The 26237-nt window shown below is 39.2% G+C and overlaps 1 protein-coding gene across 4 annotated transcripts in view; it reads left to right on the top strand.

Annotated features, from left to right (window-relative positions):
• KIF4A (kinesin family member 4A) overlaps window positions 1-26237 on the top strand; it is a 128322-nt gene that overhangs the window by 31443 nt on the left and 70642 nt on the right. For all 4 annotated transcript variants that reach the window (XM_061136499.1, XM_061136500.1, XM_061136502.1 and 1 more), the window contains 2 exons: window positions 20094-20210; window positions 20839-21014. In XM_061136499.1, coding sequence (XP_060992482.1) covers window positions 20094-20210; window positions 20839-21014 — 293 coding nt within the window. The remainder of the gene's footprint in view (window positions 1-20093; window positions 20211-20838; window positions 21015-26237) is intronic.

Genomic DNA, 26237 nt, shown 5'->3' with positions numbered 1-26237 from the left:
TGTTTACTTTTAAACTTTATGTAAGTGGAATTGTACTATATGTAATCTTTTATGTCTTACATCTTCTATTCAACATTGTGTAAAAGGTTCATATGTTGCATATAGGCATAGTTCTTTTATTTCCATTTCAGTATAGTTTCATTGTATGATTATACCACTATTTATTCTTTCTACTGGTGATGGATATTTCCGTTTCCAGTTTTTGGTTCTTATAATCAATGCATTTTTGTTCATGTATCCTGATCCATATGTGTAAGAATTTTTTAACGTATATACCTAGAAGTAGAATTACTAGGTCATAGGGTACATATACACCTAGTTGTCTTCCATAGTGTTCCAGTGTATGAAAGTCCATGTTGCTCAGCATTCCTGAGGTGGTTATATTCCACATGATTTAGCAGAATTTTAAACAGTTGCCAGTTCAGTGGGTGTGGAGTGGCAAACTTCATTGTGGTTTTAATTTTCATTACCTGGATGGATGGTTGATCACCTTTGCATATGTTTATTGCCCATGTATATTTTCTTTTCTATTAAAAGCTTATTCTATTCTTGCTCATTTTTCTTTTGTATTGGTCTGTTTGTTACTGATTTTAAAAAAGTAGTTCTTTATATACTGTGCATTCTAGTCACTCTTCAGTTCAGTAGCTCAGTTGTGTCAGACACTTTGCAAACCCAAGGACTGCAGCAGGCCAGGCTTCCCTGTCCATCAGCAACTCCTGGAGCTTGCTCAAACTCAGGTCCATTGAATCGGTGATGCCATCCAACCATCTCATCCTCTGTCGTCCCCTTCTCCTCCTGCCCTCAATCTTTCTGAGCATCAGGGTCTTTTCCAATGAGTCAGTTCGTCACATCGGGTGGCCAAAGTATTGGAGTTGCAGCTTCAGCATCAGTCCTTCCAATGAACACCCAGGACTGATCTCCTTTAGGATGGACTGGTTTGATCTCCTTGCAGTTCAAGGGACTCTCAAGAGTCTTCTCCAGCACCAGAGTTCAAAAGCATCAATTCTTCAGTGTTTGGCTTTCTTTATGATCCAACTCTCACATCCATACATGACTATTGGAAAAACCATAGATTTGACTAGATGGAACTTTGTTGACAAAGTAATGTCTCTGCTTTTTAATATGCTGTCTAGATTGGTCATAGCTTTTCTTGCAAGGAGCCAGCATCTTTTAATTTCATGGCTGCAGTCACCATCTGCAGTGATTTTGGAGCCCACGAAAATAAAGTCTCTTACTGTTTCCATTGTTTGCCCATCTATTTGCCATGAAGTGATGGGACCAGATGCCATGATCTTCATTTTTTGAATGTTGAGTTTTAAGCCAGCTTTTTCACTATCCTTTTTCATCCTCATCAAGAGTCTCTTTAGTTCTTCTTCACTTTCTACCATGAGGGTGGGGTCATCTGCATATCTGAGATTATTGATATTTCTTCCAGCAGTCTTGATTCCAGCTTGTGCTTCATCCAGTCCAGCATTTTGCATGATGTTCAGTTCAGTAGCTCAGTCGTGTCCGACTCTGCCACCCTATGGACTGCAGCAAGCCAGGCTGTCTAGGTTGGTCATAACTTTCCTTCCAAGGAGTAAGCATCTTTTAATTTCATGGCTGCATTAAATAATCAAGGTGACAGTATATGGCCTTGATGTACTCCTTTCCTAATTTGGAAACGGTCTGTTGTTCCATGTCCGGTTCTAACTGTTGCTTCTTGACCTGCATACAGATTTCTCAGGAGGCAGGTCAGATAGTCTGGTATTCCCATCTCTTGAAGGATTTTACAGTTTGTTGTGATCCACACAAAAGCTTTAGCATAGCCAATGTAGCAGAAGTAGATATTTTTATGGAACTCTCTTGCTTTTTCTATGATCCAATGGATGTTGGCAATTTGATCTCTGATTCCTCTGCCTTTTCTAAATCCAGCTCGAACCTTTGGAAGCTCTCAGTTCATGTACTGTTGAAGCCTCACTTGGAGAATTTTGAGCATTATTTTGCTAGTGTGTGAGATGAGTGCAATTGTGCGGTAGTTTGAGCATTCTTTGGCATTGCCCTTCTTTGGAATTACAATGAAAACTGACCTGTTCCAGTCCTGTGGCCACTGCTGAGTTTTCCAAATTTGCTGGCATATTGAGTGCAGCACTTTCACAGCATCATCTTTTAGAATTTGAAATAGTTCAACTGGAATTCCGTCACCTCCACTAGCTTTGCTCATAGTGATGCTTCCTAAGGCCCACTTGACTTCACACTTCAGGATGTCTGGCTCTAGGTGAGTGATCACACCATCATGGTTATCTGGGTCGTGAAGATCTTATTTGTATAGTTCTGTGTATTCTTGCCACCTGTTCTTAATATCTTCTGCTTCTGTTAGGTCCATACAATTTCTGTCCTTTATTGTGCCCATCTTTGCATGAAATGTTCCCTTGGTATCTCTAATTTTCTTGAAGAGATCTCTAGTCTTTCCCATTCTATTCTTTTCCTCTGTTTCTTTGCATTGACCCCTGAGGAAGGCTTTCTTATCTCTCCCAGCTATTCTTTGGAACTCTGCATTTAGGTGGATATATCTTTCCTTTTCTCCTTTGCCTTTCACTTCTCTTCTTTTCTCAGCTATTTGTAAGGCCTCCTCAGACAACAGTTTTGCCTTTTTGCATTTCTTCTTCTTGGAGATGGCTTTGATCACCACCTTCTGTACAGTGTTACGATCCTCCATCCATAGTTCTTCAGGCACTCTATCATTTCTAATCCCTTGAATCTATTTTGTCACTTCCACTCTAAGGGATTTGATTTAGGTCATACCTGAATGGTCTAGTGGTTTTCCCTACTTTCTTCAATTTAAGTCTGAATTTTGCAATAAGGAATTCATGATCTGAGCCTCAGTCAGCTCCCGGTCTTGTTTTTGCTAGTGGTATGGAGCTTCTCCATCTTTGGCTGCAAAGAATATAATCAATCTGATTTCGGTATTGACCATCTGGTGATGTCCATGTGTAATTGAATGGTTTGCCTTGGAAATGAACAGATCATTCTGTTGTTTTTGAGATTGCACCCAAGTACTGCATTTTGGACTCTTTTGTTGACTATAAGGGCTACTCCATTTCTTCTAAGGGATTCTTGCCCACAGTAGTAGATATAATGGTCATCTGAGGTAAATTTGCCCATTCCAGTCCATTGTAGTTCACTGATTTCTAAAATGTCTGTGTTCACTCTTGCCATGTCCTGTTTGACCACTTCCAATTTGCCTTGATTCATGGACCTAACATTCCAGGTTCCTATGCAATATTGCTCTTTATAACATCGGACTTCACTTCCATCACCAGTCATATCCACAACTGGGTATTGTTTTCACTTTGGCTCCTTTTCTTCCTTCTTTCTGGAGTTACTTCTCCACTCTTCTCCAATAGCACAGTGGACACCTTCCAACCTGGGGAGTTCATCTTTCAGTGTCATATCTTTTTGTCTTTTCATACTGTTCATGGGGTTCTCAAGGCAAGTCACTGTTCAGTTATATTTATTGCAAACCTCCCCACCCCACATGTTTTACTAATATCTTATTCATCTCTGACTTGCTCATTCACTCTCTTTTCATTTATGATTCTTCTATAAACATGGAATTATATAGGGGTCCAGTTTTCATTTTCCATATAAACACCCATTTGTCCTAGCAGTATTTATTGAAAAATCCATCCTTTTCCCTCTAATGAGCAGTGCCACTTCTGTCATATATTAAGTGCCTTTGTCTGTTTCTGGTACTCTGTTCTATTAAGTAAAATATTAAGTAAAAACAAGTCTTCCAAATCTATGTATATCTCCTCACTTATTGAGGACTTCTTTAATATTTCTCAATAATTTTCCTTATAGACATCTTATACATCTTTTGTTCTATTCTTGGGTAATTTGTATTTTGACTGTATTGCAAGTGATATTTTAAAATCTTTTTAGTAAAGTATGATATACAAACAGAAAAGTACATATATCATAAGTGAATAGCTTGCTGAATTCTCATAAACTGAATAAATTCATGTAACCAGGATAAATATAATCTTTTAAAATTTTATATTCTAATTTTGCTTTTGGTATATGGAAGTAAAATTTATTTTTTAATACTGACTTTGTATCTAGGAACCTGATTCACTCTCTCCGTAATCTATACCCACCTTGCTAAAACTACTGTGTAAAAGATCACCAGTGATATCTTAATTGCCAAAATGAATTGGTTCTTTTCAGTGTCCATCTTACCTGACTTCTTTGTGGCATTGACACTTGAACATATCCATCTTGAAACTCTTCTTGTTTGTGAATCCTCACTCTCCTAGTTCTTTTCTTAACTCAAACTACTCCTTTTCGGTTTCTTTTGCTTCTTTCTGTTCTTAATAATATGCTAATTATTGTACTCAGCATGATTTCCTTGACTAGTAATCAGTACCCATCACCTGCTATTAGTTCTTCCTTAGCAATATTGCCACAGTTCACCCACTTCCAGTCTGTTCCTGCTGCCTCTGCGAAGCCCATGCCTTTCCCAACACACCTGGTCAGGAGTCTCCTAACACTGTCACTCTGAGGATTTTTTCCTTCTAAATATCATAGCTATGCTGATCTCCTTAAAATACCACTTTGTGCATGGCACCTCCTCTGCTTAGAAACGAAGTAGCACATCACTGCTTATAGGATGAATTCTAAAAACTATGGCTAGGCCTTCCAAACCTTTGTACCCTGGTCCCAGTTTACCTCCTCAGCTGTCTTTCACAGCTTCTCTGCCCACGCTCTCTCCTCCAGCTACATGGCCTCCACAACATACCCTGCTATTTCTGGCTTCTGTGTACACATCACAGCTGTCTCCCCTTCTCTCCCACACTGAAGTCATTCTCCCCATTCCCCATCAGACTATCTGCAACATAGCTATCTTTCAAGGTCCAACTTAAGTCTTGGGTTTTTGATGTCACTTTTTATAACTATTTTATCTTCTAATGTATTTCTTCTTTGAAATTCTGTATGACCAGGGAGCTACCTGGTCATTTTCTGGCCCCTCTGTATTTCCAGCTTCATCTCTCACCACTTCCCCACAAACTATAGGGATCTAGCCATAGCAGTCTCTACTCCCTGCTTTCCAAACAGTACTGTTGTTTCAGATCTCTGCACTGTGGTACTTGTATTGGCTTTCCCCCCTCAGCATAGAAACATACCAATGTGTTTCTCCCATTTTAAAACAAACAAAATCCTTCATCCTCCTCACACTACTGCTCTTTTCCCTTTTCCTTTCACTCTGCGTTTTTGGCAGCCCTCCATCCTCATCCCATTGAAACTGTCGCTGCTGAGATCAACCAGTGACCTGAATAACTGAATCCATTAGGCTCTTTTCAATCGTCCTCTTACTTGGTGACTCCATTGGGTCTGACACCCTGCCCCTTCTTCTGGACAGTCTCTTTGCTCCCTTGGATCTGTGACACTACCCTCTCCTGGGTTTCCTCTTACTTTTCTTTCTTTCTTTTTAAAAATTATTTATTTTTATTTTAGGCTGCACTGGGCCTTAATTGCTGCACGAGCTTTTCTCTAGTTGCGGTGAGTGGGGGCTCCTCTGCAGTTGTGGTGCCTGGCTTCTCATTGCAGTGGCTTCTCTTGTTGTGGAGCATGGGCTCTAGGCACCCAGGCTTCAGTAACTGCAGCATGATTGCTCAGTAGTTACGGCTCAAGGGCTCTCGAGTTCAAGCTCAGGAGTTGTGGCATGTGGGCTCAGTTGCTCCTTTCTGGACCAGGGATCGAACCAGTGTCCCCTAAATTGCACGTCAGATACTTAACCCCTGGATCACCAGGGAAGCCCTTCCTCTTACTTTTCTGAGGACTCTTTCTCAGGCTCCTCTTCTTCTACCTGCCTATAATTGAAACATGGCCCAGGTTCTGCCTGGGATTTTTTTCTTTCTCTTCCCACTGTTCAAGCCCCTCACCTTGCCACCTCTACACCACCCTAAATTATCTCAACGCTTAGATGCTTATAGCTCCTACCCATAGGCTGCTGATCCAAAACCTCTGTCTCCAGCCCATATCTTGCATCTACATTCCAGCCTATAAATGTATTTGCCTAAGGGGCATCTCATGAATGTCCCACAGGTACCTCCCATGCCATGTGTCTAAAGCTGAACTCCTCATCCCTCCCTGCCTCTGTTAAACCTGTCCCTCCATTACCTGTGTTCAGTAATATCAGCATTCCCCCAGTCACCCAAGCCAGAAACCAGGGCATCATTTCACATTCTTCCTTCACTCTGACTCCTCCTTCCAATCCCATCAGTCACCAAGTCCTGTCAGTCTTACTTTCTCATCTCTCAAGTCACTTTCTTTTCTCTACCCTTACTACTGCTACCTTCATTCAGGCCTTCATCATTAGCATATAGCAAGCTTTCTAACTGAATTCCTTATCTTCAGTTAGGCACCTGTTCAAGTTATCTCCCGACCAGCAGCCAGGATGCTCTCCCTAAACTGGATAGTCCTTCTTAGAGCTCTTCCCAGCTCCTCACTTTGTACCAGGCACTTAGCGTGACCTTCACGCTCCAGCCTTGCCTACCTGGCTAGCTTCTTCTCTCCCCAGCCCTTTGTCACAGTCTGCTTAGCCATACTAAGTGTGCTAAGTTCTTACTCGTTCTATGCGTCTTTGTACATCCCGTTTCCTCTGCCAAAAATGCCTTCCCCCTGTCTTCATGTGGCTTATTCTATTTCACCCTTCACTACTCAGCTCCAATTTCATCCCCTTGAACGACCTCCAGTTCTTTGACTGCCTCCAACTTCTCCCACCCCCAACCCCTGCATCTAGTGCTTGCTTCTTTCCTATGCTAACACTACCCCAACTCTGTACTATAGCCATCTCCTTGCCTGACTTCCAGTAGACAGCAAGCCAATCAAAAGTGGAAACTAGGTCTTATTCATCTTTGAACCCCTAGGGCCTGGCATAGTGCCTGACATATTGTCATAGGCCCTCATTGAATGCCTTAGTTTTTTCTCCTTTTGGTCTGACTGGTGGTTCCTACTGATATTTCAATTCACAGTTTGGATGTCACCCATCTATAAAACCTCTTTCTTGGGTTGAAGACTTTCTATCAGTTGATGCTCCCATACTGTTTTTTCCTAACACTTTCAAATTTTCAAAGAGACAACAAGGATTATACAGGAACATTTCTACATCTAGCATCTGGATTCTACCATTAATATTTTAGTATATTTCCTTTATTACATATCTGTCCATTTATCTACTTATTAATCTACATTCTTTCTTAAAATGCATTTTTAAATAAATTGCACACATTAGTACACTTCCTCCCAAATTCTTTTTTTTTCTCCCAAATTCTTAAGCTTTTGTATTATTAATTGAAGTTAAAATATTTGAGTAGATTTTTTAATGTAAAATTTACAATGAAAAGCACAAATTTTAAGTGTATCTTAGCTGAATTTTGACAAATGCATGTACCTAAAAGACTGTAATCCAAAGCATTTTCATGATATATAAAAGATTATCACCCTTCTCAGTTGATTGTTAGCCTGAGTCTCGCAGCATTCTCTCTTTTTATTGTAATTATATTGTCTTCTTTTCTTGTTAAATTTTGAGTTCCTTGAAGGGAGAGACCAGTTGGTATTTTCTTGCCACCTGTGCTAAGCACTGTGCCTGACACACAGTAGGTGTTCTATAACCATTGACTGGCCAGATATATGAATATCTGCCCTACTCCTGAAATATGAGCACATGCTGTATTCATTCTCTTTCTTGTCTCCCACATCCAAAAAGTCTTTTGGTTATGTCATTTTATGTCTTAAACACCTTTAACTTCTCAAGACTTTGTTCCTCTCCCATGGTTCCAGTCCTTAACGATCTCTCAACTGAACTATTTAAATAACCTTCTAAATGGTTTCTTAAACACCAGTTTTTTAACTCCCAAATCTACCTTCCAAATGACTACCAAAACAATATTTCTAAGTCTAAATTTGATCATGTTTATGCCCTCTTCAAAACCTTTCATTTGTGTCCATCATCTACAATAGATGTTTTTAATCTGCCTTCCTTTTAAAGCAGAGGAACTATTTTTAATGAAGTCATAAATTCTCATGGTTGAAATAAATTAAGAAACAGATTTGAAAATTCACATAAATTTACTTTGTAAGTTCAGATATATAACACTGAGTAGGTCAATCTTCAAGCAATAAGAATATTACAGCTATTTTATTATCACAATTTCTTTCTTTATATTCACTTGTATATCATGAAATTGTTCATGGTAAAAAATGCAATACAAAAAAAAATGCAATACATTTAACAAAGGACTTGTATCTAGAATATATGAAGAACTTTCAAAATTCAATAGTATAAAAAGCAATACAACTAGAAAATGAGCAAGACACGAACAGATATTACACTGAAGAGAATATACAGATGGCAGGAAGCACATGAAAAGATGTTTAGCATCCTTAGTCATTAACCAAATACAAGTAAAAACCACAAGAAGATTGCATACCTCTCAAAATAACTAAAAGAAAAAATATCAAATTCTGGCAAGAATGTGGTGAAATCGAATTTCTCATACATTGCACTATTGAACACTTATTCCAGAGAAAGTGAATGTTCACACAAAAACCTGTACATAAATGTTCATAGCTGCTCTATTGTAATAACCAAAAACTGGAAGCATTTCAAATGTCTACGAGCAGGTAAATGAATGGTTAAACAAACTGTGGTACATCCACACTATGTAATACTACTCAGCAGTAAAAAAGAATGAACTATTGAAACAGATTCCTTGAATGGATTATTATTATTATGCTGAGTGAAAAAAAAGGGCTAGTCTCAAAAGGTTATACACTATACGTGCTGTTTATACGTTGTTGAACTAGCAAAATTGTAGGGGAGAAAGATTAATGGTTGTCAGGGTGTAGGGATTGGAGTGTGAAGAGGTAAGTGTGCCTAGAAAGGGTAGTACAGGAGACCCTTAAGATGATAGAAAAGTTCTGTATCTTGATTTTGGTGATCATTTCATGAAGTTATACATGTGATTTTATACAAAACTATACGCATACACAGAGTATATATAAAAACTAAATAACATCTGGGGATTGTGCTAATGTTAATTTCCCTTTGCTGATTATTGTACTATGGTTATGTTACATAGTTACCATTGGGGGAGGCTGAGTGAATGGTACACAAGACCTTGCTGTACATATTTCTTGCAGCTTCCTGTGAATATATAATTATTTCAAAGTAAATATTTTTAATGCAGTATAAAGAAAAATATTTTTTCTCTCTCCCCAGATCCCTTGTCTAGGTGTTTAGATGGTCTCTCTATTTAAGTGGAAGTATTCTATGTACTCTCTTCTAATCTACTCTTTATTTATGGAGATTGTTCCATATTAGCATATACACCTCTACTGTGTTCTTTTTCATGTCCATATATTGTATAGATGTGCCATTGTATTTATTATACCATTTCCCTATTGATGAACATTAGGTTGGTTCCAGACTTTTGCACACTAGGCTCCAATGAACATTCTTAGTTCTTAGTATATAACATGATGGGGATTCTGGATGACAACTACAATCTTCTTTAAGGTTTTGTATCTAATTTTTTTCTATAATTTTTTCTTGTCATACATTATCAAGAAAATCCTGATTCATACTAATACATAATTTTGAGTTATAAATATTTTTTAACAGCCTACTTTACAGTCTTTTCAATTATTAAGCTGATCTAGGAGCTTCGATGAGAAGTGATAGGACATTTAAATTCAATGTTGGATCACTAACAATATATTTCCTAATTTATGTTATATAATAACTATTAATGTCTAACAAGACACTCACAAAACTTACAAGAAGCTCTGAAATCATCTTTTTTTGAGTGCCATTGGCTAAGTGCTTCATATACACTATTGCATTTCATCTTGTTTTCCCAACTTTATTGAGATATTCTTGACATATAGCATATATTATGTTTAGGTTATACAATGTGATGATTTGACACATGTATTTATTTCAAAATGATTACCACAATAAGGTTAGTTAACACTTCCATCTCCTCATATGATTACCATTTTTGTGTGTGTGGTGATAACGTTTAAACTTTACTCCCTTAGAACAGAGTAGTGGTTACCAGAGGGGAAGGGGATCAGGGAAAGATGAAATAAGTAAGGAAATTTTCATGGTGAGCACACTATAGTGTATATAGAAGTAGAAGTGTAATCTTGTGCACCTGGAACATATATTGTTATAAACAAATGCTATCTCAATAAAAATGTTTTAATTAAAAAAAGATTTACTCTCTTAACAACCATCAAGTACATAATACAGTACTGTTGATTATAGTCACCGTGCTGTATGTGAAATCCCAGAACTTACTCATCTAATAGCTGGATGTTTGTAGCCTTTGACCAACATCTCTCTATTTCCCCTACCTCTCAGCCTCTGGCCACCACCATTCTACTCTCTTTCTATGAGTTCAGCTTTTTTAGATTCCACATATAAGTAAGGACATGCAATGTTTGTCTTTCTCCATCTGATTTATTTCACTCAGCATGAAGCCCTCAGGGTCCATCCATGTTAAAAAAAGGCAAGGTCTTATTTTTGGTGGCTGAATAATATTCCTCTGTGAGTGTGTACCACATTTTCTTTATTCATTCATCCATCAATGGCTACTTAGATTGTGAAACTGTCTTTAATAGCATATCATAACATGTTGAGTTCCATGTTCATTTGGTACCATACAACTGACTATGAAAATGGATGCATGAGACAAGTGCTCGGGGCTGGCACACTGGGAAGACCCAGAGGGATCGGGTGGAAAGGGAGGTGGGAGTGGGGATCGGGATGGGGAACACATGTAAATCCATGGCTGATTCATGTCAATGTATGACAAGACCCACTGTGGTATTGTAAAGTGATTAGCCTCCAACTAATAAAAATAAATGAAAAAAAGAAAAAGAAAATGGGATGAGCACATGAATTGAGTAACTGCCTCTGTCTGGTGTTTCAGTACAAGCTCATGTGCTACAGTGGTACAGTTATTTGTACAATTTTCTGTGAGTGTGCACATAAACTGAGCAAAAGTCTCGTGCACAGCTACAGCCTTAAATTACACATTTGCAAAAAATTCAAACATGTGTACAAATAATAGAGGTATATTCAAAGACTTCAGAAAAATTAATTAACCTTGCTGTACAAGATAATGTGTCAGTAGACTCCAGTGTGTTAAGATTTGCTTTATAGCATATTAGAATGAGCCATTTAAATGCAGTTTTATTTAAAATAGTTAAAATAATTTTAAATAGCAGTGATGGTTGCACAACAGTGTAAATGTACTTAATGCCACTGAACTGTACACTTAAAAGCTGTTAAAATGGTACCTTTTATATTTTATATATTTTACCACAATAAAAATAATTTTTAAAACAAAATTCAAATTACAGTTACAGAAACTCTGCAGTATTTTTGTGGGTCCCTGAAATATCCCTAAGGTTCTGAGGAACACAATTTGAAAACCGCTGTTCTACAGGGTAAATACAGATACCTGAGCATGACATATGCTGTTTATGATCTGCCCCTAATTGTCCTCTGGCCTCATTATTTGTTACTCTTTATTTCGTAACTTGCACTGTTTTCCTTTTGAACTACCTGTAGTTGCTAAATGTATGATGCCCTCTCTCACAAATATGTGCCTTGACATATGTTACTTCTCCCTCTCTCACAAATATGTGCCTTGACATGTGTTACTTCTCTGCCTGGAATGCCCTTACATTCTTTTTTCCTACTCTTCCCTCCTCCATCAGCATTGTCCTAGTCATTCTTCACAATTCAGCTCAAATTTTCAATTCCCAGTCCCTCCTATGAGAACTCATTTTTACTATCTTTATCTTTTCCTTTAATATTATATTTGCAATTTTTTTTGTTGGTGTGTCTCCTTCCCTTTATATTTTTAACTCTTTGAAAGTAGGGATTGTGACTTATTCATCTTTGTATCTATAATGCCTAGCACAGTGCCTAGAATATTGAACATATTCACTAAATAATGAAAAGGACTCGAATGTATGAGGTGAGAAAAGTGGGAGAGTCCAGGATATGGCAGATTTGCTGTTTGTTGGGTGACTGGTTAGATGGTGAGACAATGAAAAGGAACAGTGCTGGAAGTGAAATAGATTTGCACTGAAAGATGAATTCTGTGTTGTTCAAGTCTGTGTTATGCAATGTCGTGTGTGCACAGCCCACTGGAGGTTATTCAGTCGGCAGATAAAATATAGCTTTGGACAACAGGAAAGAGGTCTGGTTTGGAGATGCAGATTTGAGGGAGTCATTAATACAGATATTTATTGGAACTCTAGGCAAGGATGAGATAATCCAGGAAGAATGTATATAGTAAGCAAAAAGCTTAAGACAGTCCAAAGAGAGTACCAACATTTAATGGGTGGGTACTGGAAAGTTCACCCCATTAAGTAGACTAGGGATGATTGAGAATGGGGGATACAGTAGTCACATGGCTCTGGAGGGAAGACTTGAGAGTTCAAGATTTCTTTAAATATAGTTTCTACCAACCCCATCTTTTCTGCCTCAAGTCTCTCCTCTTTCCAAGGTACCTGGTGCCTCTAAGGGAGCAAATAAGCTCATTTCCATAGAGCATAGAGGTTAGGATCATGGACTTTGGAGCCCAACTGCCTCCATTTGAATCCTGACTCTGCCACTTATTAGCTATGTGACCTTAGGCAAGTTACCTAACCTCTTTGTGCCTCAGCTCTCATATCTGTTGACACAAGGATAATCATGCTTTATGCACACTTTATGGGACCACTGTGAGGGTTAAGTGAGGTAATATGTATAAAGTTCCTAGAACAGTTTCTGGCTTATAGTAAACACTATATAAACTTAGCTGTTATTATCACTGTCATCATCATTATTGTCCCTTTGCAGTCATTTTAGATTGAGGCTCCTCCATCTTGCTGAGTCAGTTATTGCTCTCCACCTGTACTCTAAAAACATTGAAATCTCTTGCCTGTTGGTACTTCCTCTCCTGTGCTCTGTGATCTTATGGGTTATTGCTTTCTAAATTCCTTTTAATGGTATCTTAGTGGGGAAAGAAATGCTGATGGTCAGTCTCCTATGTTTTGAACAGAACTTCGTCTAATGTTCTCTGTGTTCTTTTTGTATGCAGTTTTGTTACATTGATTCCTGTGAAGCTATATCGATTTTTATTGGAATAATGTGTGTTTAAATAATTAAAATTTTATTTTTTGAAAGCCTTTCATACTTTTCCCCCTTTAGACTTTCGGTACCAGAAGCATAACTATCTTTTCCCCTGAGTTTTAGAAATCTGTTTTCTTAACATCTAGCATACTGATATTTGACCCTGCACCTCAGTCCCCTACAACCAGATTCTCATCATTTCACTTACACTGTCAGTTCTTCTGTGTGTGTTGACTTGAAGGCCAAAGCAGCCATTTCCTTCTTGCAGTATCCTTTTGCTGAAGAAACTGTCTTGAGAATAGATAAGGACTGTATTGGGTGCTCTGCTTTCAATGTCACATAACTTAGCAAATAACTACATTAACTAAGCTTCTCTATCCTATTAATAATAACTTACATGTGGATAGCACTTTATAGATCACATTGGATTTTTATCATAACCTCATGAGGTAAGCAAGGTATGTATTACACCTGTTTCATGGATAAAAGGAAAGTTTTAGTGACTTGTCCAAGGTCATACACATTGATAAGTACCAGAGGCAGAGTTTGAGCTAAGATTCTGTCTCCCAATTAAGTTCCTTTTCACCCTATCACCTCTCAGTAGTTACTCCTGTAAGTCTTGTGACCAATTGCAGTAACAGATCATTCCCTTTCTCTCTGACTATGCAGAGTGTGTCTATACTATCATATTACTTCTGTTTTTCGCCCTAATCTTCTTGACTGTGCTACCTGCCTTAGGCTCATACATGTTTTCTTCTCATACACAGCAGGGTGTCTCAGCTGTTGCACTATTGACATTTTGGGTCAAATAATATTGGGAGGCAAGGACGGTCCGGGGCATTGTAGAAAGTTTAGTGGCATCCTTGCCCTCGACTCACGAGATGCCAGTAGTACTCCCCCTGACCTCTCAAGTTGTGACAACCAAAATGTCTCCAGATATCACCAAATGTCCTCAGTTCAGTTCAGTCCAGTCCAGTCACTCAGTCGTGTCCTACTGTTGTGACACCATGGACTGCAGCATGCAGGCATCCCTGTCTATCACCAACTCCTGGAGCTTGCACAAACTCATTTCCATCAAGTCGGTGATGCCATCCAACCATCTCATTTTCTGTCATCCCCTTCTCCTCCTGCCTTCAGTCTTTCCCAGAATCAAGATCTCTTCCAATGAGTCAGTTCTTCACATCAGGTGGCCAAAGTATTGGAGTTTCTGCTTCAGCATCAGTCTTTCCAATGAATATTCAGGCCTGATTTCCTTTAGAATAGACTGGTTTGATCTCCTTGCAGTCCAAGGGACTCTCAAGTGTCTTCTCCAACACCACAGTTCAAAAGCATCAATTCTTTGGCACTCAGCTTTCTTTATAGTCCAACTCTCATGTGTATACATGACTACTGGAAAAACCATAGCTTTGACTAGATGGAGCTTTGTCAGCAAACTAACGGTTCTGCTTTTTAATATGCTGTCCAGGTTAGTCATAACTTTTCTTCCAAGGAGCAAAGCGTCTTTTAATTTCATGGCTGCAGTCACCATCTGCAGTGATTTTGGAGCCCCCCAAAATAAAGTCTCTCACTGTTTCCATTGTTTCCCCATCTATTTGCTGTGAAATGATGGGACCAGATGCCATGATCTTATTTTTTTGAATGTTGAGTTTTAAGCCAACTTTTTCATTCTCTTTCACTTTCATCAGGAGGCACTTTAGTTCCTTTTCGATTTCTGCCATAAGAGTGGTGTCATCTGCATATCTGAAGTTATTGGTATTTCTCCCAGCAATCTTGATTCCAGCTTGTGCTTCATCCAGCCCAGCATTTCGCATGATGTACTCAGCATATAAGTTAAATAAGCATGGTGACAATATATAGCCTTGACATACTCCTTTCCTGATTTGGAACCAGTTTGTTGTTCCATGTCCAGTTTTAACTGTTGCTTCTTGACCTGCATACAGATTCCTCAGGAGGCGGGTCAGGTGATCTGGTATTCCCATCTCTTTAAGAATTTTCCATAGTTTGTTGTGATTCACACAGTTAAAGACTTTGGCGTAGTCAACAAAGCAGAAGTAGATGTTTTTCTGGAATTCTCTTGCTTTTTCTATGACCCATCAGATGTTGGCAATTTGATCTCTGGTTCTACTGCCTTTTCTAAATCCAGCTTGAACATCTGGAATTTCACGGTTCACGTACTCCTGAAGCCTGGCTTGGAGAATTTTGAGCATTGCTTTGCTAGCATGTGAGATGAGTGCAGTTGTGCAGTAGTTTGAACATTCTTTGGGATTGGAATGAAAACTGACCTTTTCCAGTCCTGTGGCCACTGCTGATTTGATTTAGGTCATACCTGAATGGTCTAGTGGTTTTCCCTACTTTCTTCAATTTAAGTCTGAATTTGGCAATAAGGAGTTCATGATCTGAGCCACAGTCAGCTCCTGGTCTTGTTTTTGCTGACTGTATAGAGCTTCTCCATCTTTGGCTACAAAGAATATAATCAATCTGATTTCAGTGTTGACCATCTGGTGATGTCCATGTGTAGTCTCTTCTCTTGTGTTGTTGGAAGAGGGTGTTTGCTATGACCAGTGCGTTCTCTTGGCAAAACTCTGTTAGCCTTTTCCCTGCTTCATTCTGTACTCCAAGGCCAAATTTGCCTGTTACCACAGGTATCTCTTGACTTCCTACTTTTGTATTCCAGTCCCCTATAATGAAAAGGACATCTTTTTTTGGTGTTAGTTCTAGAAGGTCTTGTAGGTCTTCATAGAACTATTCAACTTCAGCTTCTTCAGCATTACTGGTTGGGGCATAGACTTGGCTTACTGTGATATTGAATGGTTTGCCTTGGAAACTAACAGAGATCATTCTGGTTTTGTTTTTTTTTTTTTTATTTTTGTTTTTTTTTTGAGATTGCACCCAACTGCTGCATTTCAGACTCTTTTGTTGACTATGAGGGCTACTCCATTTCTTCTAAGGGATTCTTGCCCACAGTAGTAGATATAATGGTCATCTGAGGTAAATTTGCCCATTCCAGTCCATTGTAGTTCACTGATTTCTAAAATGTCAATGTTCACTCTTGCCATCTCCTGATTGACCACTTCCAATTTGCCTTGATTCATGGACCTAACATTCCACGTTCCTATGCAATATTGCTCTTTGTAGCATTGGATTTTGCTTCCATCACCAGTCATATCCACAACTGGGCATTGTTTTCGCTTTGGCTCTCTCTTCATTCTTTCTGGTGTTATTTCTCCACTCTTCTCCAGTAGCATAATGGGCACCTACCGACCTGGGAAATTCATCTTTCAGTGTCCTATATTTTGCCTTTTCATACTGTCTGTGGGGTTCTCAAGGCAGGAATCCTGAAGTGGTTTGCCATTGCCTTCTCCAGTGGACCACGTTTTGTCAGATGTCAAAAGTCCTACAAAGCAAAATTGTCCCCAGTTGAGAGCTGCTTCCTATAGAGCTATCTCCTTTCTCTCCTACCTTGTTTTTCTCTCCTGTGACAAATATACCCTTTTAATCTACTTGTAAAACCTATTGTAACATGTGTTTATTATACTTGTGAAGTTCTGCTGCTGCTGCTGCTGAGTTGCTTCAGTTGTGTCCAACTTTGTGCTACCCCACAGACGGCAGCCCACCAGGCTCCCCCGTCCCTGGGATTCTCCAGGCAAGAACACTGGAGTGGGTTGCCATTTCCTTCTCCAATGCATGAAAGTGAAAGTGAAGTCACTCAGTCGTGTCCAACTCTTAGTGACCCCATGGACTGCAGCCTATCAGACTCCTCCGTCCACGGGATTTTCAAGGCAAGAGTACTGGAGTGGGGTGCCATTGCCTTCTCCTGTGAAGTTCTAGTCCCTTTTTAAAGTTAAAATCTCTATTATTTATTTGTTGCCCTAGTGAACAAATACCTGAAGCTTTGAGTAGTACTCTTGATCCTTTCCTCACTTGATCTGTTCTCAATCTTTTATTTATTTATTATTTTTTGTTCTCAATCTTTTAGAGAGAAGAGTAACTTCTGGTCTTACAACTTTATCCAGGCATTTTTCTCCATAGCCATCCTTGATCAGAACTTTTAAGTCTCTTCAGACATGTTCTTCCCAGTCTTTATGATATATATTCTCCATCCATGTCAAGAATTTCTCTCTCAACAACAGGAAGTCAGATGCTCTTTTGTGATGATTTCTTTCCAGAGAGACATTCTTTTCCCTTGCTCCTTTTCTATTCCAAAACCCCAACTCGCATTTGGAGAAAAAATTCAGCCTTTTTATTCTTAAGTCTGTGCTTCTTGCTTAGATCATAGTATTCTTATAATTTCTTCTCAGGGTTTATCTGGGCTTTTTTGTTGTTCCTGTGAAGTAATAGATGGACATTTTGTTTAATAGGTTTGAAACACCTCAGCAGTCTTTCCTTCACATCCCAGATGGGAGATGGGCCAATAAGATGGCACAATGTTCTGTTTGGCTAAAAGGTATAAGAAGAGAAAGAACTGAACTAATATGAGGATTAGTACAGGCAATGGTGAGGTTTGATCAATCTCAGCAGGATCTCCTTCACATCCTGGATGGGATAAATGGCCCTGGAAAATGGCAGTAAAAGGAAAAAAAGAGATGGTTGCTTGAGGGAACTGTTTTTGTTTTCATCATTGTCATACAGTTGCTCAGTCATGTCTGACTCTTTGCGACCCCATGGACTGCAGCATGCTGAGCTTCCCTGTCCTTTACCTTCTCCTGGAGTTTGCTCAAACTCATGTCCATCAAGTCGGTGATGCCATCCAACCATCTCATCCTTTGTCGTCCCCTTCTCCTCTTGCCTTCAATCTTTCCCAGTCATCCCCTTCTCCTCTTGTCTTCAATCTTTCCCAGCATAAGGATCTTTTCCAATGAGTTGGCTTTTCACATCAAGCAGCCAAAATATTGGAGCTTCAGCATCAGTCCTTCCAGTGTATTCAGCATTGATTTCCTTTAGGAATTGAATTCCTTTAGGATTGACTGGTTGGATCTCCTTGCTGTCCAAGAGGCTCTCAAGTCTTCTCCAGCACCACAATTTGAAGGCATCAGTTCTTTGGCACTCAGCCTTATATATTGGGATATTTGAGCATGTGAATAAACTTAAAAGAAGGAATTCGTAAAGGGAAAATAAATTGAAGATCTAAGAGGGAGGTGGAAGATTGAGTGATCCAGGGTCCGGGAAAATTAAGGGAATAGAAACACCGGCAGAGGCTGAACGGAAAATAAAGGTAGTTATTTCCTCCTGAAACAAGGAGAAGAACAGAGGAATCGGTAACAGCAAAGGAAAGACTGTGAAGTGAGGAGAGGGGAGGTTAGGGAGCCCTTGTGAAGAATTGATCACCATAATGTATTTGTTGAAATCATATACTAATAGAGTGAAGGTAGATTTCCAGTCTTGGAAATGATAAGTGTTTAGAATAGCTGCCATGGTGAAGGAAGAATGAAGAAGAGAAGATGGTCAATTAACCAAGGGTTCAGCCAAGGTCAGATAGCATGTTTTATAATGGATGAATCCAGTCCATTTGATTATGTAACTTTCTCCAGCATTGCAGTGTAGAGAGAAGCACACGTGCGTGCGCACACACGCACACACACACACACACACAACTGGTTTAACCTAGGCCTGGGAATTGACATGGTGGGAATGGCAGAAGGTCATGGGTTTAATGAATGCTTGGGAAAGTATAACTGAAATGACTGCGGGGTTCAGAATAGGTAGTTTAAGGCCCAGGAAAGATGATCTACCAAGGGTATTAGAAAGAGTCAGTAGGTACTTCCCTGCTTGTCTAGTGGTTAAGACTCCACGCTTCTACTTCAGCGAGTGCAGGTTCGATCCTTGGTCAGGGAACTACGATCCTGTATGCCATGTGGTGCAGTGAAAAAGAGAAAGAAAGAGTGTCAGTAAATTTGTAGCCACAATAAGGGTGAAGAACAGCATCCATGAAAGAAACAGAAGGATGGTAGTAGAATACAGTCAGAGAGGAATTTTGGAGTTAAGGATCTTATAGATGTAGTTGTTATATAGATCTTATAGGTATAGATCTATAAGGGAGTCCAGTGGCTGAATAAGTAAAGTAGAATAGCACTAACAATCATGATGCCATTTATATGTCATATAACTTTGTTTTGTGTAAGGTATCTTATTAACTCCCCACCACAACCTATGAAGTGGGTAGATTTGCCCCCTTCTGTAGAACTTACCCAAAATTGCATAACTAGTCAGTGACAAAGCCAGGATTAGAACCTAGCCACCATTGCCCATGCATTTAACCATTATACTATATAGACTTTCTAAGATAAACATAACCATGGGGGCTTTCAAGGGACCTCGTATTATTACAATGTTGAAAAAGTAAACCTTGGAATTTAAGAAGTGGAAAGAATGTTTACTCTATTTGAAGCAACAAGAGAAAAGTATAAAAAGTAAATAACTATACAAGTGGTTGTTGTCATGGTGATCTGTCATCTGTCTGTCTGCTTTGTTTCCATGGAAAAGGGCAAGAAGTGCCAACTGACTTAATTGTGCTTTCACCTTTGCCCTTTGAACTTTACTTAACTGGAAGACCAACTGTTTGAAAGAGGAAGAGATGCAAAGAAAGTAAAATATCAGAGTGGACATCTCCAGCTTCTACCAGCATTATGTTTATTCCCATTTCTACCCATACCACCTAGGGAAAATATGGTGTGTTTCTCAAAGAGCATAAGAATATTTGATAAGAACACTAAAGATTTTTAAATAATGTTTTTCTTTTATATAGAGCTTTCTGTTTGGGAAAAAAAAGACACTCTTGGAAAAGTGAACAGGATTAAAAGGTTTTCTTAAGATTACTGACTTAATAATTCTATGGGGTCTTTATTCGTTTCTCTTTCTCAGGATAGGTATATGTTAGATGTTACCAAGCAATTTAAATTTTCTTTCCTACTACTAGGTATTAATATTAACCGAGGCCTCCTATGCTTGGGAAATGTAATCAGTGCTCTTGGAGATGACAAAAAGGGTGGCTTTGTGCCCTACAGAGATTCCAAGTTGACTCGACTGCTTCAAGGTAAGCCCAAAGTGCCTCTAAAAAATTAGAGAGTAACTTAGAATGATAGTGATGAGAACGCAAAGATAGAACAGATATTAATAAAAAGCCAGATTTTTGGACTATTACATACAGAGCTGTCCAGTTGATAAACAGGAGAGAGACCTGTTGGCAAGCAGGCTTCTAAGGTAATGGAAAAATGTCTTCATATATGGATTTGAGAGCCAAAAAAATCTGTAGAGTGTCAACTGTACTTAGCACTTTGTATCTGGAAATGAACTTGCTTACTATATTTATTAATGCTGACAAGCAAAATTCCCTAAAGAGTTAAAATCTACCTAGAGGGAGTATCCAAAGAATGTTTAATCCTAATAGTGGCTCCTAACTTACTTGGCCCAGGCCCCAGTTGTTTTAACCTGATTAACTGCTAACGTCACAGTCTCACTTAAGGAGGACACATGCAATAGGATGCTAAACTATATCATTTTACACAACAGAAATTCTTACTGTTTTTATATTGATGCAATAGGAAATTTGTACATACTTAATTATTTTCTTACAGCTTTGAGATTGAAATCTCCAACCCAGTGGACAGCTTTGCTTGCATCCTACTTGTTGGATTTCACTTCCTTCCATTATTCTTTTTCAGATTCTCTAGGAGGTAATAGCCACACTCTTATGATAGCCTGTGTGAGTCCTGCTGACTCCAATCTAGAGGAAACATTAAACACTCTTCGTTATGCTGACAGAGCAAGAAAAATCAAGAACAAACCTGTTGTTAATATTGATCCCCAGACAGCTGAACTTAATCATCTGAAGCAACAGGTAGAAGGAACTTAACATTTGATGGGGAAAATTACAAGTATGTGAGTGGAATGATAGAGCTTCTATTTCTCAGCTTTTTCTCCACCAGGACTTTAGAGATGTTGGTTAAGCATTCTGTTAGTATGAGGCATGTTAAAGTAACTCTTATGAACATGTTTTTTGGTCATATTTAAGATTATAGGGTGGCATTGTATATTTCACTGATAAAGAAGTGAGCAGTGAGAGATGGGGCAAGAGAGGTATGCAGGAGTCAGATCCCAAAGGTCCTTATATGACTGGTTAAAGAATTATAATAACTCAAATAAACACTATGGCCTGAACTAAAGACAGAGCAATAGAGATAAAGAAAGGGGGACAAATTATTGATAGAAACAAACAAACAAAAAACAAGGAGGTAGACTGTATAGAGCTTACAAATGTGGTTACAGATTTGATGTGAAAGGGTATGTAGGGAGAATCAAAGTTGATCCCCAGGTTTTTTGCTTGGACAACTGAATAAATGGTAGTAACAATCATTGAGTCAGGGAATTTAGGAGGAAAATAGGGGTCAGGCAGGGAAATGGAAATGATGAAATTTAGTTTTGGGCATTTTGAGTTTGAATCTCTTGAGGGACATCTAAGTAGAGTTATTCAAACATGGCTGGGTATGCAGGTTTAATGTAGAGAGGTCTGAAGATACAGATTTGTATGTCATCAGCATTTAGCTATGACAAACCTAGACAACATATTAAAAAGCAGAAACATTACTTTGCCAACAAAGGTCCGTCTAGTCAAAGCTATGATTTTTCTAGTAGGCATGTATAGATGTAAGAGTCGGACCTTAAAGAAAGCTGAGTACGAAAAAAAAAAAAAAGAAAGAAAGCTGAGTACTGAAGAACTGATGCTTTTGAACTGTGGTGTTGGAGAAGACTCTTGAGTGCCCCTTGAACTGCAAGGAGATCCAACCAGTCCATCCTAAATGAAATCAGTCCTGAATATTCATTGGAAGGACTGATGCTGAAGCTGAAGCTCCAATATTTTGGCCATCTGATGTGAAGAACTGACTCATTGGAAAAGACCCTGATGCTGGGAAAGATTGAAGGCAGGAGGAGAAGGGGATGACAGGGGATGAGGTGGTTGGATGGCATCACCGACTCCATGGACATGAGTTTGTGCAAGCTCTGGGAATTGGTGATGGACAGGGAAGCCTGGCATGCTGTAGTGCATGGGGTCGCAAGGAGTCAGACATGACTAAGTGACAAAAGTGAGAATTTAGATGATACCTGATGTTACAAAGTAGATGAAATCGAAGAGTGCCTGGCATGTTAAAGGCACTTACTCAATATTTGCTGAGTGAGCAAGTGGCCAAGAAGAGAGACGAAGGCTAGATAGAACTCAGGAGGTAACAACAGTATTTAAGGAAGGGGGAAAGGAGAGCCAACAACAAGAGAGATGAAGAAAGAGCAAACAGGTAGTGAGAAAATCAGTGATTCATGGAAGACAAGGGAAGAAAGTTTCAAGGAGGGCTATCAAAAGTATAAATTTATAAAGTGTAAAGATAAGGGTTAAAAAAGTTCATTGATTTTTTTTTTTTATCAGCAGGAAAGCTATTGATGACTGCAGTGAGAAGAGGGTCAGGGGAGTGATAGGAGCAGATTGCTATGGGATGGACAGTGAATGCTAGACAAGGAAGTGGAGGAAGTTGGTAGGCTTTTCTTTCAGGAAGGCAAGATAAAAGAAGACAGTAGCTGGTAGTCAAGGGTCAAGGGATATAAATCTGTGTTGTTGTTTTTTTTAAATATGGAAGAGACTTGAACATATGAAAGAACCAGTTGGGAGAGACTGAGAATAGGAATGAGTTGATAAGGTGTTTTCTTTTAGTTGAGATCCTCTGCACAAATAAAGAGGGCTTCAGCTTAGACAGTAAAGGGAATACCTGCCCATAAGACTAGAAGAAAAGCGGTTAGATAGGAAGGATACAGTGACACTAATTTAGATAAACAAGGGAAATTGAGCGATTTTCAGCCTGGTAACCATTTTCTTCTCAGTGAAGTAGGAGACAAGGTTATCTTCTAAGAGCAATCAAGCAGATGATAGCATAGAGGGATTGAAGAGACCTCAGAAGGCTTAAAGTCTTGGAAATGGAAGAAGTAGCTGACTAGGAACATGAATTTGTGGTGGCATCAGTATGACTGTGCAACAGCTCAATAGCACTGGCAGAGTAGCAGGTAGCGAGATTGACCCCCTTGGCAGGGGCGTCAGCTTTTCTTGGTATAGTACTCTTCCCAGTGGGAATCTAGTGTTTCTCAACAGTCTAGCGCTCACTCCATCTCTAGCTTCCTCCTCAGTGATAATAATTACAACTCATTTAATCTGTTGTCTTCCTTCCTTTTATTGTCCTTTATTTCCTTCCTCCTAAGGTTCACTATAGAAAATATAAGTAATTTATCTGTTTACAAAATCACGTTAATTATAAAGTACCTTATTCAGTGCTGCTTCTTTGTTTGCTTTCATGTGTACTCCTGTTGCCAGAAATGCTTTTCTTCCTGGTCATTTGTTAATCCATTCCAACAATAAATATTTACCGAACACTATTATGTGCCAGGTACTGTGCTGGAATATATTGTTGAGCAAAGAAGACAGTTTCTGCCTTCATGAAACTCTCCTAGTGGGAGAGACAAACAAACATTAAGCACACAATCATACCAATGTATTATAACCTGGAATAGTGTACTATAGGCCACTGTGAAAGTATGAACAGGATCTTCTGTTAAATATCTACTCTGAGAAGAAGGCTTCTTCTACATTTGAGCTGAGATCTGAAAGACGAAGTAGGAATCATCTATGCAGAAAAGAAAGAAGAAAGATTCCAGAGAGAAGAAATACATGTTGTTGTTTAGTCGCTAAGTTGTGTCCAACTCTCTGTGACCCCTCGGGTGTAGCCCACCAGATTCCTCCATCCATGGGATTTCCCAGGCAAGAATACTGGAGTGGTTGCCATTTCCTTCTCCAGGGGATCTTCTATCCCAGGGATCAGTTCAGCATCTGCTGCTTAACAGGTGGGTTCTTTACCACTGAGCCACCTGCAAAACACAGTAGTGTGTGTATCAAAGTATAATGGGAAAGAGTATTGACAATGCAGCCAAGCTGCCCGGGTTCAAATCCTGGCTCTATACCTCACTAGCTATGTACCCTGGGCAAGTTCTCTGTGCCTCAGTTTCCCTATCTATAAAACAGAAATAATAGTACCTGCTTCATAGAGTTTTTATGAGGGTTAAATGAGTTAATACATATAAAGCACTTAGAACTGTGCCAGACATATAGCATGTGTCTGCAAAGGTCTTGAGTTAGGAAGGAGTGTAGTGCATTTGAAGACCTCAGAATGCCATTGTGGCTAGAATGGAGAGAGCAAGGAATGGGTGATCCAGTCTGAGACTGGAGAAGAAACAGGCATGATCAAAGCCTCATGTACTATGTTAAAAATGATTTTAAGCTAGGTGGCAGCATTAATAATTTACACTTTTGAAAGATGGTATGGCTGCTGTGCACAAATAGATTATAGTGGAGCAAAAATATACTCATGGAGACCCCTTAAGAAGTTACTGCAATGGTCCAAGAGAAAGAAAAGTGGTGGCTTGGACTTAGGGTGGTGGTGGTGATAGAAGTGACCAGTGGGTTAGTTAAGGGGGTGAAGGTATGACACCCAGCTTTCTGGCATGTGAAACTGCATATTCACTGAACCAGGATACACTAGAGAAAACCAGATTTCGAATAGCAGACAACTAAGTGGAAATATTAAGTAGATAGTTCAGTATAAATGTTCTAAATTCAAAAAAGTTGAGAAGATCCCCTGGAGAAGGAAATGGCAACCGCTCCAGTATTCTTGCCTGGGAAATCACATGGACAGAGGAGCCTGGTGGGCTACAGTTCATGGGGTCGAAAATAGTCAGACCTGACTGAGCGACTAACACTTTCAGTAATAGTAATACTCAGTTCCCAGTATTATTTACTAATAATATTAATATTTCCCAATAGTAATACTCAGTCCCCTCAGGGCTGATTTGAGGACTAAATGAGACAGTATATCTAAACCATCTTCCATGGTGTCTGGCTCCAGGGGCTAGACTCAGTCCTTAAAGAAGCTCCCTTTGTTTCAGATTTCCTGTCTCACCTTGACATGGTTCAGAAAAACCCTTTTATATTCATTATTTAATTTTATCATCATAATATGCCAATGAACACAGCAGGTATCTTTATCCCCATTTTAAGACACTAGGGTCTAAGAAATGAATATGGTGGTTCAGGGCAGACTGACAGGAACCAAGTCACCTGATAGCCAGCCTTTGACTTTTCCCACTATCTCTCCCCAGTGGAGTGGTAGTGGCTTTTCAAGGAACAAGAAAGTTCTCCCTGCAATTGGATGTAAGCCTTACTTGCAGGTTGCAAGGGAGAGAGAGCTGGATTGGAAGGAACAGCACTCCCGTACCAGCAGTTCCTTCACTGATGGCCAGCAAATCGTCCCTAAGCTTTCTGCCTGAAGGCCCCTGTTCATAAAATGGAGGTAAAATATCAGTTTCTCCCTATCAAACAACCTTGTTCCCTGTAAATGCTTTAGAAATCTGTGTTGTTGTTTAGTTACTAAGTCATGTCCGACTCTTTGCAACCCTATGGACTGTACCACCAGGCTCCTCTATCCATAGGATTCTCCAGGCAAAATACTGGAGTGGGTTTCCATTTCCTTCTTCATGGGATCTTCCCAACCCAGGGACTGAACCCATGGCTTCTGCATTTCAGGCTGATTCTTTACTGCTGAGCCACCAGGGAAGCCCAGAGAAATCTATGTGGATCAAATGAAATCATATGTGTAGTCATGCTTTGGAAATAATGATGTGACAGTAAATGTAAAATACTGGTGTTCTTGCATTTTAAAAGTTCTAAATTCAGAAAGATCTGTGTTTGAGATAAATTTTGGAGTCACCAGTTTTTATTAATAAATGGTAATTGAAACTATAGGCAGAGAGCTTTGAGGAACTTTATCATCTAAAGGACAGTTGGAGCAAAGATGAACTAAGAAATTGACTAGAAGATCAGCTTGAAAAATAGAAGGAAAACCAGGAAAATGTGGTGTCTGGTAACCCAAATGCTACCAAACAGTCAAATAACATGAAGACTAAAAAATGCCCATGGGATATAGTGACATGCAGATCATTGGTGACATTATCCAAAGTTATTTCAGTGGAATGT

This window comes from Dama dama, chromosome X, assembly GCF_033118175.1.
Source record: "Dama dama isolate Ldn47 chromosome X, ASM3311817v1, whole genome shotgun sequence".
NCBI lineage: Eukaryota > Metazoa > Chordata > Mammalia > Artiodactyla > Cervidae > Dama > Dama dama.
The sequence above is the reverse complement of the archived record's forward strand: the minus strand, read 5'-3'. Positions and strand labels throughout refer to the sequence as shown.